Source organism: Saccopteryx leptura, chromosome 4 (assembly GCF_036850995.1).
Source record: "Saccopteryx leptura isolate mSacLep1 chromosome 4, mSacLep1_pri_phased_curated, whole genome shotgun sequence".
NCBI classification, from domain to species: domain Eukaryota; kingdom Metazoa; phylum Chordata; class Mammalia; order Chiroptera; family Emballonuridae; genus Saccopteryx; species Saccopteryx leptura.
Window position 1 is genome coordinate 186,113,016 of NC_089506.1, and position 16,913 is coordinate 186,129,928.

Below are 16,913 nucleotides of genomic sequence, written 5' to 3' on the forward strand. Positions count from 1 at the left end.
CTGCGGGAGGGGAAGAGAGAGACAGAGAGGAAGGAGAGGGGGAGGGGTGGAGAAGCAGATGGGTGCTTCTCCTGTGTGCCCTGGCCGGGAATCGAACCCGGGACTCCTGCACGCCAGGCCGACGCTCTACCACTGAGCCAACCGGCCAGGGCTGAATTTCTAATTTTTAATCAGCTAGATTTCACACACCAAAAAAAGAAGTTTATCACAGAATCAACCACTGATCTTCAGAATCTTCTCTAGCTGAGCTGGGTGGGTTTATGTGCTGAGGTGACAAACTCACCCACACAGTCTTCACGTGACGGTGACAGCTCGTGTCCCAGTGGGCAGTCACACTGAAAGCTGCCCTCAGTGTTCACACAGGTGCCACCCCTACAAAGGAGAGGGTTACGTTCACATTCGTCAATGTCTGAAAGGTAAAAATGTGAGATCCATTAAAGAACTCTGAGGAAAAAGTGTGCACGCATACAGCATGGGAGAGAGAATCATTACGTGAGGACAGTGGGCTCAGATGGCAGGGACAGGCTCAGCGGGAGGCGGGATAATGCTTGCCTCACTTTTCTATCACCAGTGGATAAATGGGTGAAGTTCTCCTCTTGAAGACAGTGGGTCATCAAGGAATTAGTTGTAGGAAATAAGCAGACTCCCATGAGGTAAAAATAAACGATATCTGCTTTACATCACTCTGAACGCCAGATATCATTTATTGCTGTTTACATCTCTAATCAAAGTGAGAGAAAACCCTTAGACTTATCACCTCCACATGGCATGAAGTGGTCACTGAAAATGAGTGGGCCACAAGCTGGGCAACACCAAATGAGGAAAGCAACATGGGATTTGCATGACCGAAGATAAATTTTGGGGTCACCACACAATGTCATACATTTCAAATGAATCTTTCCTGAGTCATTCATCTGTGTTGATGTTAGAATCTACGAATAAACAGAGCCCAGTCTCCTATCTCACCGCCATTAAGGCGCCGAGGCTTGGGGCTCTCTCCCAGAGCCATCTGGGAGCAGACTTCCTGTCTGATGTGGAAAGCCGGTCCCCGGCACCAACTCCTTGCCAAACATGCCGTTAGCAGCTCGGAGACGAGCCGGGGTCGAGCTCAGGAGCCAGGGCTCGGCCGGCCTCCAGCCTGGGGGCGCTCCAGCACGCTTACCCATGCAGTTCTTCATCATCATGAAGCCGCTCTCGTAGCCTTCGAAGCACTCACACTCAAAGCTGCCTGGTGTGTTGACACAGATCCCGCTTCCACAGAGATCGGGGGAAATCCTGCACTCGTCGATGTCTAGGTCACAGGGTTGAGGAGAGATAAAAAACAGAACGAGATGAGAAGGGGTGCAAGAACAGAGAGAGGGAGATTTGGTTGGAGAAATCAGGGGCTAAGCAGTAGGAGGGTATGTTTTCAGAAGTTCAGATAGAGGAGGACAGGCCTTAAGGCGCATTCCTTTCCCCAACTGCCAAAACTGTCATGGCCAACGGGCAGGCGGTGCTTTCTTGCCTTTGAACATTCCGGAATTGTGCATCTCTTTTTGTGGCTTTGAAATGAGAACAGAAGGATCAACCGAGCAACTAGAGTGTGAGCCGAACAAGGCCGGTGGCACCGAGGAAGCAGTCGGCACAGGAGTCGAGTCTCGTGCACGAGCTGTCTACTGCACTAAGCCAGGCCCAGCTGGTGCCTCTGCGCAGGGGGACCAGCCTCTGAGAGACAGCCTCCCAGCAGACGCAGCCAGCTAACCTCCAGCCAAAGTGCCCGTGCATGGCAGGGCCTCAGAGTAAGCCCCCATTTGTATTTTTGTGCCACATTCAAATGTGCTCTAATCTTAAAAATACAAATTTCAAAAATGATAGGTTTGTTACTTTTTATATACTACAGTAAACAAGAATCTTCCCTAGCAGCATTTATATCAGTCTCAAAAACAGGATTCTCTGAGAAATCACTCCTGCCTGTAACTAAGATTTTTCAATAGAGAAGCCATGTCTAGAGAATAGGATGAAGAAAACGTGACTTGTTTTTTAAATATTTTTATCACTATGGGGAAAAAACTGCTTTTGCCACTGTTTATTTTGCTGAATTTCATTTTTAAGTTTTGCTGTAACAGGATATATAAGTCACTGATGTGTGTATGCTCTCTGGGACATTGCTTTCTCCCAGGCTCTGGTCTTTCTCTACTGATTTTCCCAATTTCAGGCTATACTAAAAAAAATTTAAGTACTTTCTTTTAAGCAAAAAAGCTTAAAATTTATTGATTCAATTCAACAGCTAACAATACACAAATGAATTATCTAACTTTCTATCAACCAGTATCTAAGAATAACTGGTAAGAACCATTGAAGAACATGTAGTAAGGCCCTGGCCGGTTGGCTCAGCGGTAGAGCGTCAGCCTGGCGTGCGGGGGACCCAGGTTCGATTCCCGGCCAGGGCACATAGGAGAGGCGCCCATTTGCTTCTCTACCCCCTTCCCCTCCTTCCTCTCTGTCTCTCTGTTCCCCTCCCGCAGCCAAGGCTCCATTGGAGCAAAGATGGCCCGGGCGCTGGGGATGGCTCCTTGGCCTCTGCCCCAGGCGCTAGAGTGGCTCTGGTTGCGGCAGAGCGACGCCCCGGAGGGGCAGAGCATCGCCCCCTGGTGGGCAGAGCATTGCCCCCTGGTGGGCGTGCCGGGTGGATCCCGGTCGGGCGCATGCGGGAGTCTGTCTGACTGTCTCTCCCTGTTTCCAGCTTCAGAAAAATACAAAAAAAAAACATGTAGTAAGTGTGGTGGTGGAGCAGGGACAGATTCTGGCTGGTGTGAGGTGCCAGAAGCTGCACAGTGTAGACTACAGACTCTGGGGCCAGACGCTGGGTACACATCCCACTTTGTGGTGTTTGAATGTGGGGGCCTTGGAAAAACATTTAATTTCTCTGTGTCTCAATTTCCTTACCTGTAAAATGGTAGTACAGTAGAACCTACTTCATAAGAGCAGGTGAACCAATATTTGTTAAGTACTGAAAACAGCTTTTGTCTCATAGAGCAGTGGTCCCCAGCCCCCGGGCCGCGGATCGGTACTGGTCTGTGGGTCATTTGGTACCAGTCCGCAGAGAAAGAATAGATAATTTACATTATTTCCGTTTTATTTATATTTAAGTCTGAATGATGTTTTATTTTTTAAAAATGACCAGATTCCCTCTGTTACATCTGTCTAAGACTCACTCTTGACGCTTGTCTCGGTCACGTGATCCATTTATCCATCCCACCCTAAAGGCCGGTCTGTGAAAATATTTTCTGACATTAAACTGGTCCGTGACCCAAAAAAGGTCGGGGACCACTGTCATAGAGTATTTATGTATGATAGTCCCTGCTAAGAACTGGTATTTTGAAGGAGGTGGCTTTTGGACTGGTCCTGGAATGTTACCCAGAAATTCTAACTTTAAATATGTGGGAGACAGAGAAAGGCAAGAGATAAAACACATAGGTGGATAAAAGGAATGCATTTCAGAGAACAGTAAGTTAGCAAGGGGCTGGGCCCTAGAGGCCGATAACTAGTGCAAGAACAGAAAGGATGGTGTGATTCGGGAGGGCGCCAAACTGGGAAGAAGACTGGCCTCCAATGCCGTGGAGAGCGGCAGCCAGCAGTGCCCCCTGCCCTTCCACGTGATGCCCCCTGACACTGCGGTGCTGTCCACAGGGCAGAAAGCGAGCTCCGGAGCCAGGAAGCGATTGGACTGACTTCACACCAACAATAAGAAGTGGAGTCAGAACTGGGAATTCTCTGAGCTTCCTCACCCAGGTGCAGCCTTGTCTGAGTACTGGGAGCTGTTCCAAGAGAAGCCACACAATCTCAGCCCTGCTTTAGGATGATAAACCTGGTGGCTGAGAAGATGAAGGGTGTGACTGTGGAAAATGAACGGGCTCGAAGAGGTCGAAGACTTTGCAGTGTAGTAGATGCCATGGTGCATAGCTTAGTGCTACCTGCCCTTCCTTCTCCAGCTGCTGGAACCGTTGCTGACAGAAAGCCCTGGGGTGTGAACTATCTTTTAAAAATGCCTTGGCTAAGAGGACCACTTCCTCACAATTGCCCCCTTTCTCTTGGTAGATGCATCCAAAGGTTGATCGTGCAGGTACAGAAATGCTTAGCCCTTTTGTCCGAACTCACGGCAATTCTGGAAGGTTGATCGTGCAGGTACAGAAATGCTTAGCCCGTTTGTCCTAACTCACGGCAATTCTGCTGAGTCATCCCAGAGCAGAGCTCCCGCCCAGTGGGTGAGCTGAGGACTACAGTGAGACTGCGTCACCCAGCTTCTCCCTCTGCCCAGTTCTGCTCCCCTCGCTGCGGATTCCAAGAGCAATTCCTAATGAACTTCCTGCATGTTGATAATTGCTCAGATTCTGTTTCCTCAGGAGCCAAAACTGCATCTGCAATAGTCTAGGAGACATCTTCTAAATCCTTGCAATAACCACTTTGATGGGAGAACACACGCAACTTTGTCACCTTGTTCCTCAGGGGAGGGAGATGTCAAAATTAAGTGTCAGGCCTTAATCCTGAGTGAATTGTACTATTAATACATACAAGGAAGTGAACGGAGGTGGGGATGGGACAAAGGGAGATTAAGGCAAAAAGAAACTGTCCAGAGGGAAGCGAGGAATGTTGGAAGACTAGAGAGATAGAGAGAGCACACCTAGGAGTCAGCTGAGCAGAGGGTGCCCATGAAGTCATGATGGCAGCTGCAGTTCTGAGAGGCAGAAGGCTGAGAGCAAAGGACTGTGGAAAATGCCAAAGTCAAGAAGTATCTGTAAAGATTAGAGAAGAAACCTCTCAGTCAAGGAAGGGTGACTGAGACAGGGAGGTACCATGGAAACCAACAGAAAAGAAAAGCAAGGAGGGAATCTAGCCAGAGGTCGAGGAGAACATACACAAGAGAAAGATTTATTTTTAACTTGAAAAACTGTTTGGCACGATTATGTATATAAGGGCGAGCATCAGTCAAAGTTACATGGGACTACAAAGAAAACGTTTAGTTAAAAGAGGTGAGAGGTAGCCGCAGACCAGGATGGCAGCCTGAGGGGAAAGAAGGGCCGAGGGGACATTCTGTGTAGAAGTCTAGGGAGGGGGGGCGGTAAAGAGGGGGAGATGCTAGAGAGAGAAGGGCCGGCCTCAGCGGGAGGGCCTGCCACAGGGCCGGGGAGAGGGAAGAGAGGAATTGACTGGACAATTGAGGAGGACCGTCACGTCTCATTCTCTGAAAGTGAAGAGACTATGGGGGGGGGATTTTATCTCCAGAGAGGAGGATGTGTGAGAGGGTGCTGGCAATCAGACTTGGGCTCAATAAAGAAGAAAAGGAATAAATGGAAGTGAGAGGCTGTGTGGGTCCAGAGGCTCCGAGGCATGCTGAGACCAATGAAGCCAGTGATGTAAAGAGGTGCACGCGAGTGTGGCTCAGGCCCCTGATGGTGAGGGCCCCGGGTGAGGGTGCCCATCTGGTGGACCCACCCAGCTGGCTCAGCGGCCCGGAGCGCAGGGGGTGGACGGCGAGGGGGCAGAGTGGTGACCAGCAAGGCAGGCACAGCAGAAGGACACGAGAGGGGACTTCAGGAAAGCAGATGGACAGTTTTGAAACACGTCTGGGATGGTGTAGGCTGGCTAGGTCCACAAGTGAGTCTGGTGCCCCCTTAAGGAGCAGGAAGTAGAAAGGAGTTGGGAGAGACGTTTCCAAGGAGACGGTGAAGAACTAACATATGTGAGGGCAGGAGGAAAGGGAAAATTCCAGCGAATATAAATAAAAAGAGTTCTGAAAGTAAGATTTTGGAGATATTGTCCAAGTGTTTGGGATAGTTTGTTATAGTGTCTAATAGAAAAATTTGGAATTTCATATCCTGTCAAACTAAAAGGAACATTTATGAAGAAGGATATGAATGCTGACTAAAGTATAATGATTATAAAAACTGTTTACAGATGAGGAAAATCAGTTACAATTTCTCATTTTAAACTTGCCTATTTTTTTAACTTTAATGAAAGGAGGGGAGGCAGAGACAGACTCCTGCATGCGCCCCAGCTGGGATCCACCCTGCAAGCCCACTAGGGGGTGACACTCTGCCCATCTGGAGCATTGCTCCATTGCAACTGGAACCATTCTAGCACCTGAGGTAGAGGCCATTGAGCCATCCTCAGTGTCCAGGGCCAACTTGCTCTAATTGAGCCTTGGCTGCAGGAGGGGAGGAGAGAGAGAGAGAGAGAGAGAGAGAGAGAGAGAGAGAGGTGAGAGCAAGAGAGGTGGAGAAGCAGATGGGCACTTCTCCTGTGTGCCCTGACTGGGAATCAAACCCAGGACATCCACACATTGGGCCGACATTCTACCACTGAGCCAACCGGCCAGGGCTTAAACTTACCCATTTTAACAGAATACTATATCAAGTGTATATAGCTGTTAATTTAATGGCTATGTTCTCTAGTATTCCTATTTTCTGAAAATCCTATTTTTATATTGTTCTTGTAGATAAAACAAGTAGCATTTTCATACTATTTCACAGTGGTTTTAGAGTAGGGAAAAGGAAACAAAAAAGAAAAATGTGCATGTTCTCAATGAGAGGATGAGTTTTGATGGTAGGACTTTCAAATAGCAAAAGGAGGAGAGCCAGGGCTTAGCAAACACAATGAACGATCACTCTTACCTGTGCAGTTTCTTTCCTCCATGTCGAGCGCAAAGCCGCTATTGCAACGGCACTTAAAGCTTCCAATTGTATTTCTGCACTTTCCATAGGTGCACATCCCAGGAAAGGCTTTGCATTCATTGATATCTAAAAGCAGAATAAAGGTGGAATGGAGAGCTGGCTGATATAAAAGAGCAGGCCCTTCATTTTAAGTTTAAAATCTACTATAATGGGAAAGGATGTATCCAAGTAAAAATGGGGAGGGGGGGATGTCGCTTGACCAGGCGGTGGCACAGTGGGTAGAGTGTCGGACTGGGACACAGAGGACCCAGGATCAAAACCTGAGGTTGTTGGCTTGAGCCCAAAGTGCTGGCTTGAAGCCCAAGGTCAGTGGCTTGAGCCCAAGGTCGCTGGCTTGATCAAGGGGTCACTAGCACTGCTTTAGCCCCCCCCCACCCGTCAAGGCACACATGAGAAAGCAATCAATGAACAACTAAGGTGTCGCAATGAAGAACTGATGCTTCTCATCTCTCTCCTTTCCTGTCTTTCATTCCCTACCTGTCCCTCTCTCTGTCTCTCTCTCTCTGTCAAAAAAAATTGGGAGTGTCAAAAATTTCAATGATCACATTGATGCCACACAAAAGGCTGCAACTGTGGAAAAGATTTTGTGCTCTTCATAAAGTGTTCTGAAGTCTCTGCTTCTGCCTAGTGGTTTTGTAAAGTTTAGGCAGGGTCTAATATTTTGTGCACCGGGGCTGCATCTGGTCAGACCAGGCTAAAGAAAGTCGAGTTATTGTAGAACGATGTAAGAAATGCGAGATTAGCAAACTGGATTACAACTTTACTTCAACACCATCTTATGCAGGTAAGTTACATACAGGGGATGTAAGGTCAGCCACAAATTAGGTTTAACAAAGAAAATAAAGTGGGAAATCAAATGTTTGAAGCAAAATCAATTCTCAGAGAATATGCAGGGTGAGCGTTAAGTGTTGGGGACCGATGCGCCCACTGCTCAATTACCTTTGTAAAATGGTCTCCCAGTGAGAACATCCCCTCTGTTAGCAAAGCCAGGCCCCCTGGGACACAGGGTGTCATACTCCTTGGTGCCAGGTTTGGGGCACTCCTCACACTCGGTGCCCCACGCGGCTCCAACGGCACAGCAGCAGGCGTCCATGCGGAACTTCCCAGGGACAGGATGGACGCATTCATCTTCATCCCACCTCAAGTAACACTGCTCCATGCGGATATCTACGTGGAGGGGGAAAGCACAGTTCGCAATTACGGTGTAATACTCACTGAACGATCAGATACCATACGGCTGCTCAACGCCTGGTGTGATGATGCCAGACCCTGGAGATACGCCAGTAAGCAAGAGAGAGACAGTCCCAGACCTTCTAGAATGGGCTCCATCATGACAGTCATCTAAATGAGAGCAAAGATGGCTTCCCCTTCAGTAGTACTTAATTCTCACAAGCCACCTTTTAGAAGAAAAGGTTCTTTTGTGACAAGGGATCCTTCATTTCATCACCTCTGATCTTTTTCTTGTATTGCTCACTTCAGAAAGAAAAAAATAATAATTTTAGCGACAGATTCCTCTTGTTCACTGAATTGCTTAAAGTGGCTTGTGAGCAGTCCTTTTAGAGCCTAGTCATAAACAGTAAACGATCAACTCTAATCTATTTGCCAATAGGTACAACTATTAAAATACCTTTATGTAAAGGAAAACTATTATTGCATTTAAAAGGTTTTTTTTTTCCTGCCAAACTTATCTTTTGTATGATGGGTTTGCTTTAAGTTATGTAAATCTGTTCTAATAAGGGGCCAAATTATTAAATGTCACATTTCTTCAACTTCAAAGCATAAGAGTGTTTCAGCATGCTTGCTAGGACCTTAGAAGATCAATCAACAGTCACAAAATAGGGTCCATTAGCACAATCTATAAATAACACATTAGCCAATAGAGTTGTTGGTCAAACTACAGTCAAACACTTGGCTGTTAAATTAAAAATATGGATGAGCTGAGAACAGGTTTTTATTAACCAAATAACATGTTTTACTTGGTAAGAATATTTCAAGATATTTTTTTCTGTCTCTCTCTCTCTTTTTTTAGTATTTCAAGATATTCAATTCCTTCCTAAAACTGAAAACTGTGTAACAGAGGGAAAGAGACCCCTAATGGAAATGTAAACATAAAGAAATATACTTTCTATTTTAGTTACTGTCAATATCTGTTCTTTCAAGTTCTCAACCAAAAGTAATATCAACTCTAGCAACTTCTTTTAGCCCTCGAGTCACATACATTTCCAATAATTGTGATTAAGAAGTCCTTTTTAATGAAAAAATAGCTGGGGTAAGTTTTATTTTGATTTGGTAGGCTGAATATAGGTATTCACAGTAGGTGATTTTGCCTCACATATCTGCATTAATATCAACTCAAAGCCACATTCTCTGTAACAGTAATCCAGTGAGTCTCATTACCGACCACAGGGCACTTCCGCTGGTTTCACTTACAGCGAAATTCATCCTACACTGTCACCCTGGAAGTAAGGATCTTAACAAGATGTGACGGTTTTATTTAAGTATAGATAGCTTAAGAACTCTGGCTTGAGTCAAACTGTTTCTGAAATAAATGAGGTGATTTGCTCAAGAAGCTATTCTTGGATAATTCTTTTAAAGCATGTGAACTAATTATGTAAAACGTTATGACAGCCTGGCAGAGAAATCCGGTGTCTTTACTAGTGAGATCCATATCAGTATTCACATCCGGAACCAAAACACTGTCAGCACACTGGCCTCATATGACCTGTTCATGTTTTGACTGGTTTGCATGGAAAAGAAAACACAAATCTGGAAGCCTCTGGGTGGTTTAAGTACTCCACAGTTTGCTACCGTCTCCACCACTCCTTATTACCACCTCACTCTTTTATGCTACCTGCCTATCCCTGGAAAGCATTACAGATTGGGACCTCTGATTTAGACCAAGTCTATCAAAGCAGTTTACCTCTATTTTTAGTCTCAGAAAATTTTCCATTTTCATATGCCAATCTTTTCTTAAAACTTTGTCACATCCCCAGCCACAATGAAGGAATGTAGTATAATTCAAGTAGTGAAAAAATCATTTAACCGAAGTACAGAGATGAAAAATTCAACATATCCTTTTAGAATATTCCAGAAAGTTTACTTTTGAGTGATGTTATTGGAAATTAAATGTGCTTAGTGATAACTTGCAATCAATGATACATCTTCATATGTAGCATCCTTTGGTTACTGAAGGCAACTTCATTAATCACTTGAGCACTCTGACACTCTGTCATTTTCAAAAGATACTTTACTACTTTCTAAACTTAGTAAATAATTTAACCATAAAAATCTGAAAAGAATTTTTCTTTATTCAAACTCTGGATACTATAATATATATAAAAATATTTTCGTATGATTTTACAATCATACTTTATATCGATTCAAATATCATTTGTCATCAAAAATTAACTTCAAATGAAATCTGTGTTAATTATAACTAAGCTTTGTAATGCTGCAAACATCTTTTCTTACTACTAATTTTAAAAATCTCTGCTATATATAACACATAAGTACCTTCAAGATCTTTGAATCTAACATTACCATTCCTCAAGATCTGTCTTCAGTCTTAAATTTAAAATACAAACCTATATAAGGTTATTTTAAAAACTTACTGTGCCACAGCATATTGGGGAAAAACCCTTTAGGCACATAAAAAATTGTTTAGCTACAACATAGACTAAATACAAGTTTTCTTTTCAATTATGAAACAAGTTTAGTCAAGTGCAAAACTGACAAAGAATAAGGTCAACGAGCCATTCCTACAATACAATGTTGAAAGCACTTGTCATTTAAAATCTTTAGAAAATAAAACATTAAGAAAATTTAAACTCTAAAGGTAGTCAAGAAAGAAAGGGTTGAGTTACTATTTTCAAAAAGAAAGAACATAACTTTGCTCATGACTTTCTCCACTGTTGTCTAAGAGCACAGCTGGTGGACTGATAAATGTTAACTCCAAACACTAGTCTCCAATGTTTCTTCTATGGTCAAAATACACCTAGTTCCCTTACTCCATTGACTCAGTGTGAAACACTGGACCTGCCTAAAATATCTGATTAAAGAAATCATAAGTTTTGAGGTAAATTTTTGAGCAGTACCAACTTTCTGTATTATGCACAAATCATTTCATTGAAAAACATTACTTAAAAAATATCCATTAGTGACTTTCTCTCAAAATATCTCATTTAAAGCCTTTCTAGGGCCGTGGCCGGTTGGCTCAGTGGTAGAGCATTGGCCCAGCATGTGGAAGTCCTGGGTTCAATTCCCGGTCAGGGCACACAGGAGAAGTGCCCATCTGCTTCTCCATCCTTCCCCCTCTCCTTCCTCTCTGTCTCTCTCTTCCCTTCCCGCAGCCAAGGCTCCACTGGAGCAAGGTTGGCCCTGGCGCTGAGGATGGCTCCATGGTCTCCGCCTCAGGTGCTAGAATGGCTCCAATTGCAGCAGAGCAATGGCCCAGAGGAGCTGAGCATCACCCCCTGATGGGCATGCCAGGTGGACACTGGTCAGGCGCATGTGGAGTCTGTCTCTCTGCCTTCCCCCTACTTCTCACTTTGGAAAAATACAATAAATAAAATAAAATAAAAAATAAAGCCTTTCTAGCTATAGACCTAATGGTTTCGGGCTGGTTACTGCCCAAAGAATGAGAAAAATTCATGGCTGGTTTCAGGTATAAAACACTCAAGGGTATGAACCTTACCCAAGCACACTCGGCCAGTTCCGTCCAGCGTCAGGCCCTCAGGACACTCACAATGAAAAGATCCTTTGCTATTGATACAGCGTCCATTTGGACAAACGCCAGGAAACACCTCACACTCGTTAACATCTGCAGGAAAATGAAGCAAGTGTAGGGATAAAGATGTTACAAATAGAAAAAACAGGTGTAGTCTTACTTCCTGTAGGGCATATTCAATGTGCGATACAATGTGAATTATTACTTGAGTTAAGAAGAAATATTCCACAATACAGCCACTGGTTTTCCTAGGTACCAGCTGTGAAAATTACCCCAGCCTTGTCCGTCCATAAAACACAGCCCAGATGTGTTTCTCTGCCAGCTGTTCTGTGCCTTAAAGGCTAGCGGTGGCCTCATGAAATTTTATGCAACAGTATAAAGAGGAAAAATAGAAACTCTAATCTGTTTCCTAAAGGTGGCATTCTAAAACATTTATTGATTACACTGAGTATTTTTATTGAAATGTCAAGGGTTTTGAAAATGATAAATATCTCCAAAGTGTGAGAGTCAGTGTCAATTTTACATACTGCTCTAAAGATTTACAGTATCACCCAAGCATACACTCACCTTCACAGGTAACACCTTTAATCCTGGCAAAGCCTCTTGGGCAAGCTGTATCTGTGAGAACAATAGCACATATTTTCACTTCGTTGTAAAAGAAAATACAATTTAAGTTGTATTTCTTAAGTTTAAGAAACTCAATAACGGAATCTAAATGGAACTAAATAAAAACCACAAGCTGGGGCTTGAGGCCGAGGCTGCCAGCGGCTCCCTGCTGAAATCAGCCAGCCCGTGGCACCTGCGGTAACTGCCTCCGTGCTGACCCACGCCGAGATTCCCCTGGTTTTTCCTATGAAAATTCCACTTTGTTTTCCCATTGTCCACTGATTTACAAAGAAACAAATAAGAGATTTGAAGAAGCTGCTGGCGGCTAAATTCTAGCAGATGCCTCTTCTTGCCCGAAATATTCGGAAGGTCTGATTATAGTAAAAGAATAAACCAAATACTTATTTCAAGAAATGAATCAATTTCACCAAAGACAACGTTACAGGGAGGGTAATGATCTTATTGTCTTCCTCACTGTGGAGATACAGAGTGAAAAAGGTGCCTAGTTGAGGGAGAAGCCCTCTGGCCGGAAGCCCAGCCCCTGGGTCGGGCGCCTACCGAGCTCACAGCGCTCGCAGGGGCTGCCCCAGGCGGCTCCCAGCGTGGCGCAGCATTCAGACTTCAGAGTGGCTCCGTTAATGTTCACCTCGCAGCGGTTGTCCTGGATGTTGAGCCAACACGTCCCTTTCAGGCTGTCTGAAAAGGAACAGGAAAGGATGGGGAGCACACATCTCTTGTAAACACCGATGGCATTTTTTATAGTATGAAAAAAAAAACCCAAATTATTATTTTTAATAAATTTTAATATATAGTTTTTGAATATATTTACATGTACATGCATTTAAATATATTGTGTACCTGTAAGTCAAATAAGGCAATATATGTATTTCACATGGTATGGTAATTAATACGATCATATCTACTGGTATTCTGGGAGTGGCCACTGTTGCTCAAGATTTTAGGCTGGTACTTGCAAACGTAATGCAATTCCATAATAGGATCATTACTTTTGTGAAAAACACTTATAAGAGTTATCCTTTAGGACAACTGTTTTGATATTTAAGACTTTATCAAATAAAATTCCTCAAATGATCTCTCCTAATTCTCCACCCAATAAACCACACACAATTTCTGTTCTGTTAAGAGAGAAGCCAGTATTTCTCCAACTGAAGAAAATTACTTGATGAATAATTTGAAAACAAAAGGAGTCTAAAATATAAAGAAGAAAATAAACATCAACTATAAAACCACCAGTGAGGCATTCCAGGGCTAATATTTTGCAGGCATTTTTCTATGCATAGCTATGTGTAATTTATCTCCAATTCAAAACGCAACACGTGTTTAGGGTAAAGTATTTGAGGAAATAACAAAGAAAAAATAAAACTAGTTAGTAATCCAACCAATGGTGACAACTACTTCTAGCATTTTTAGACTATGTCTGCACATCAAACTGAAGTTCCCCCTTAAGTGACTGTTGAATAACTGATTTAGAAGCAACGATGAGGAGTGCAGTCAAAATTGACATGGCATATACTAACTAGGTAAAATATATCATTTATAAAGTTTTCCCTGTAGAACTGTACTCTCAGTTCAGTGTGCGTAATACTAGTGAGGTTGTCGGTGACTTGCAGATTCCTAAGTCTCCACCTGTGCGGCCCAGAATCTGCATTTGACAAACTCCTCTGCTGGTTCCAAGACGGGGGATGTGTCCAACACAGTTAAACAAAACCTTAATAGCATATTGTGGTGTGTAGATTTGAAAAACAATAATAAAAAAAGCATATCCCAACGGTATCTATTTTAAAACCCAATTAATAATAATATGGACAGAAAAGGCTTTACTGCTAAATTCAACAATAAAAACAAAGCATAATCAGGAGCATAGAAAAGCAACTCTGACGAAACTGGCAGGCCCATGAAGCAATAACCTGTAACTTCTGATTCCCTATGGAACACAGCAGTGGGTAAGGGGAAGTGACCTACAATCCCAGCCCTCTGTGACAGAGGTTAAAGCAAACCAACTCTGTCCTGACTGAAGACAAAAAGTTCTGGGGTAAGGACGTGGAGAAGGGATGGACACTGTATTTTACTGTCTTGAGATTCAGCGTGGGTTCAACTACATACAAATGAAAAAGCCTTGCTAATCAGCATTTGTATCAGGCCTCATATGACAAGCTCTTTATAGGCTAACCCCGTATACTTCACAGCATAGAGCAACACAAGGATCTTTTCAAACCGCATATCTGATTATTTAGTTGGGGACATTGACTTCTTTGCCCTTAGATTGTCAAATAAAGAAATACAACAATAGCTGGCTGTCCAGTGTGAATGAATCAAAATCATAGCTATTTTTTTCTTACCAGATCAGTAAGAAATATATTTTTTGGTGTGCCACAGAATTCTAGTAATTAGTTTATGTGTGCCGTGAGATGAAAAAGGTTGAAAACTGTTGGACTAGAGGAAACAGGGATGCTCCTACAAGGTTACTGTGTATTTAAACAGTCCAGATTGCTGTGTGCTTAAGGACCAGGACTCATTACTGCTTTATCACTGCGGCTGCAGTCATTTGAAGTGAGACATACTGTAACAGTACTTGTTAATATTTATTGAGATGGCAACAAGCTTTTAAAGGCTTTCTATGTATTAGTTTACTTACTTGTTAAAACAACCCTGTAAGGTATGTTCAATTTGCAGATGAGAAGTCAACTAATTTGCCCAAGGTCATCCAGTTACTATAGTATCAGCATCCAGTCAAACCTGCTTAGTCTGATTCCAGAGCCCTCACTCTGTAACACCATGCACTCTCCCTGTCCCCCCTCCCTCCCGTTTTATTTGTGTGTATACGTACAAAGAATACACATGTAGTTATACAGTCAGCGGATAGATGAGATAAAACACTGCCATTTGCCAACAGACAATATGAATGGATCTTGAGAACATCACGCTAAGTGAAATAAGTCAGATGGAAAAAGTCAAGAACCATATGCTTTCACTCACATGTAGGATAGAAAATTGAAAGCAACAAATGAACAAAGAGGACAAACAAACAAAAGCTCCTAGACACAGAAACAGCACGATGGTTACCAGAGGGTGCAGGGGTGCGGGGGGGGGGGTATAAAAGGGTAAAGGGGGTCAAGTCGATGTGATGCAAGGACACGACTTAGGGTGGTGAACACAACGCAACACGCAGATGACGTATTATAGAACGGTACCCCTGGAACCTCTGCGATTTTATTAACCAACATCAACTAGATAAATTTAATAAAAAAAATTTTAAATATCTGAAAAATAAACCAGGGTATGACTCTTTGTAGTAGAGGCCACAGTAAATAATCAAGAAGAGAAATAAATGGTGGCTGAGATTGAGGGCCGCTGGTGGTGACAGTGAGAAGCAGTTCAAACACAGACAAACTTCAACTACAATCAAGAGGATGCCGATGGAGTCACTGTGGAGCTTCAGAGAAAGGCATCAGAGATGACTGCAAAGTTTTGGCAGCTGGCAACTAAAAGAATGGAGTTGTCATTTTTTCGAGACAGAAATGATTCAAGGAGACATTGGTTCAAGCTGAAAGACCATAGGTTGGCTTTAGACATGTTAAGTTTGAAATGTCTCCAAATGGAGACACTGAGCAGACAGATGGAAATACAAGTCTGCAGTTAGTGAAGCGGAGGGTACAGGGATAAATTCAAGAAGCAATGTATGGGCCATGTAAGCATGAGTATAGACATTTATGAGCAAAGAGGTTCATATACTGACCTGTGGTACACTCCAAGGTGGAGACAGGAAAATATGAAAAAGTTAACAAAGGAAACTGAGAAACCAGGTCAGAAAAGAGAAAGGGGAAGAGATAAAAAATTAAAAACTTCTTGAGAAAGGGTGAGTGATGAACTGTGCCAAACACTGCTAATCTAGGCTAAGATGAAGAATGACAACAGATCTTTGGGTTTGACAACAGAGAGGTCACTGCCCTTATCACATCCATGTAATTTGAAGACAGGATATAGACCCAAGCCCATGATGAGGGAAATTGATCCGGATTATGTAGTACTATCAGATTTGAGCAATGTAATGCATTAATTAAATTTACTATTCTATTAATAATTTTCAACCAGAATACAAGTCTTTTTATAGTTTACAAAACAGTTTAAGATTAATTTATATTTAGCAAGTTTGAAGAATAGATTCTAAATTCCTAATTTATTTTTAGTATCTAATTAATTCATGTGTGTTAATTTTAAATCTATAATCACATCAGGGGGTTTTTAGTCTGTTCTAAATTTAGAGACCTTATGAAACAGCAGTGTGTTTGCAGGCTAAACTCAGATTAGAACCACTTGACAGTCCAATTAAAAATCCATATTTTTTCTATGTACACATAGTTTACTATTTATTTCCTTTTTAGAAGTAGAATTCTGTTTTAAATGGAAAAAAAGTAGATAAAATGATGCCTAAATTTAAAAAATATTAAATAACTATCTTTCTGAGCAGCTTTAGGCTGAGATATTCAAATTTTTATCATAATAAAATAAATAAAAACACGTAACACACTAGTTAAGAAAAATATGATGGTATTTAGTTGCCCAACATAATGATTTGGGAATAAAAAGCCTTTGTTCTTTTTGTCATTAGCAAATGTAAGGGTAAAAGCCAAAATAATAGAAGTGTTTATGATGAAGCAAAGCTAAGATATCTTTAATTGCCCAAGTGGCATACAGATTTAGTTTTCTGAGACATTAATTAATTAATGCTGAGTTCATTTCCTTTGCATAATAAAATGACTCTATCTCAGTTGGAAATTGTGGCTTAGCAAAAATACTTCTGCCCTAACAGATCCAACCCACATGCCTCCTTCCCCCACCTCCCAATCTGG

General features: G+C 42.5%; 1 protein-coding gene across 1 annotated transcript in view; it reads right to left on the reverse strand.

Annotated features, from left to right (window-relative positions):
* FBN2 (fibrillin 2) overlaps window positions 1-16,913 on the reverse strand; it is a 275,158-nt gene that overhangs the window by 76,112 nt on the left and 182,133 nt on the right. The window contains exons 21-27 of the mRNA XM_066383650.1: window positions 12,601-12,738; window positions 12,004-12,054; window positions 11,404-11,529; window positions 7,650-7,877; window positions 6,651-6,776; window positions 1,163-1,291; window positions 284-409 (exon numbers count right to left, since the gene is read on the reverse strand). Coding sequence (XP_066239747.1) covers window positions 284-409; window positions 1,163-1,291; window positions 6,651-6,776; window positions 7,650-7,877; window positions 11,404-11,529; window positions 12,004-12,054; window positions 12,601-12,738 — 924 coding nt within the window. The remainder of the gene's footprint in view (window positions 1-283; window positions 410-1,162; window positions 1,292-6,650; window positions 6,777-7,649; window positions 7,878-11,403; window positions 11,530-12,003; window positions 12,055-12,600; window positions 12,739-16,913) is intronic.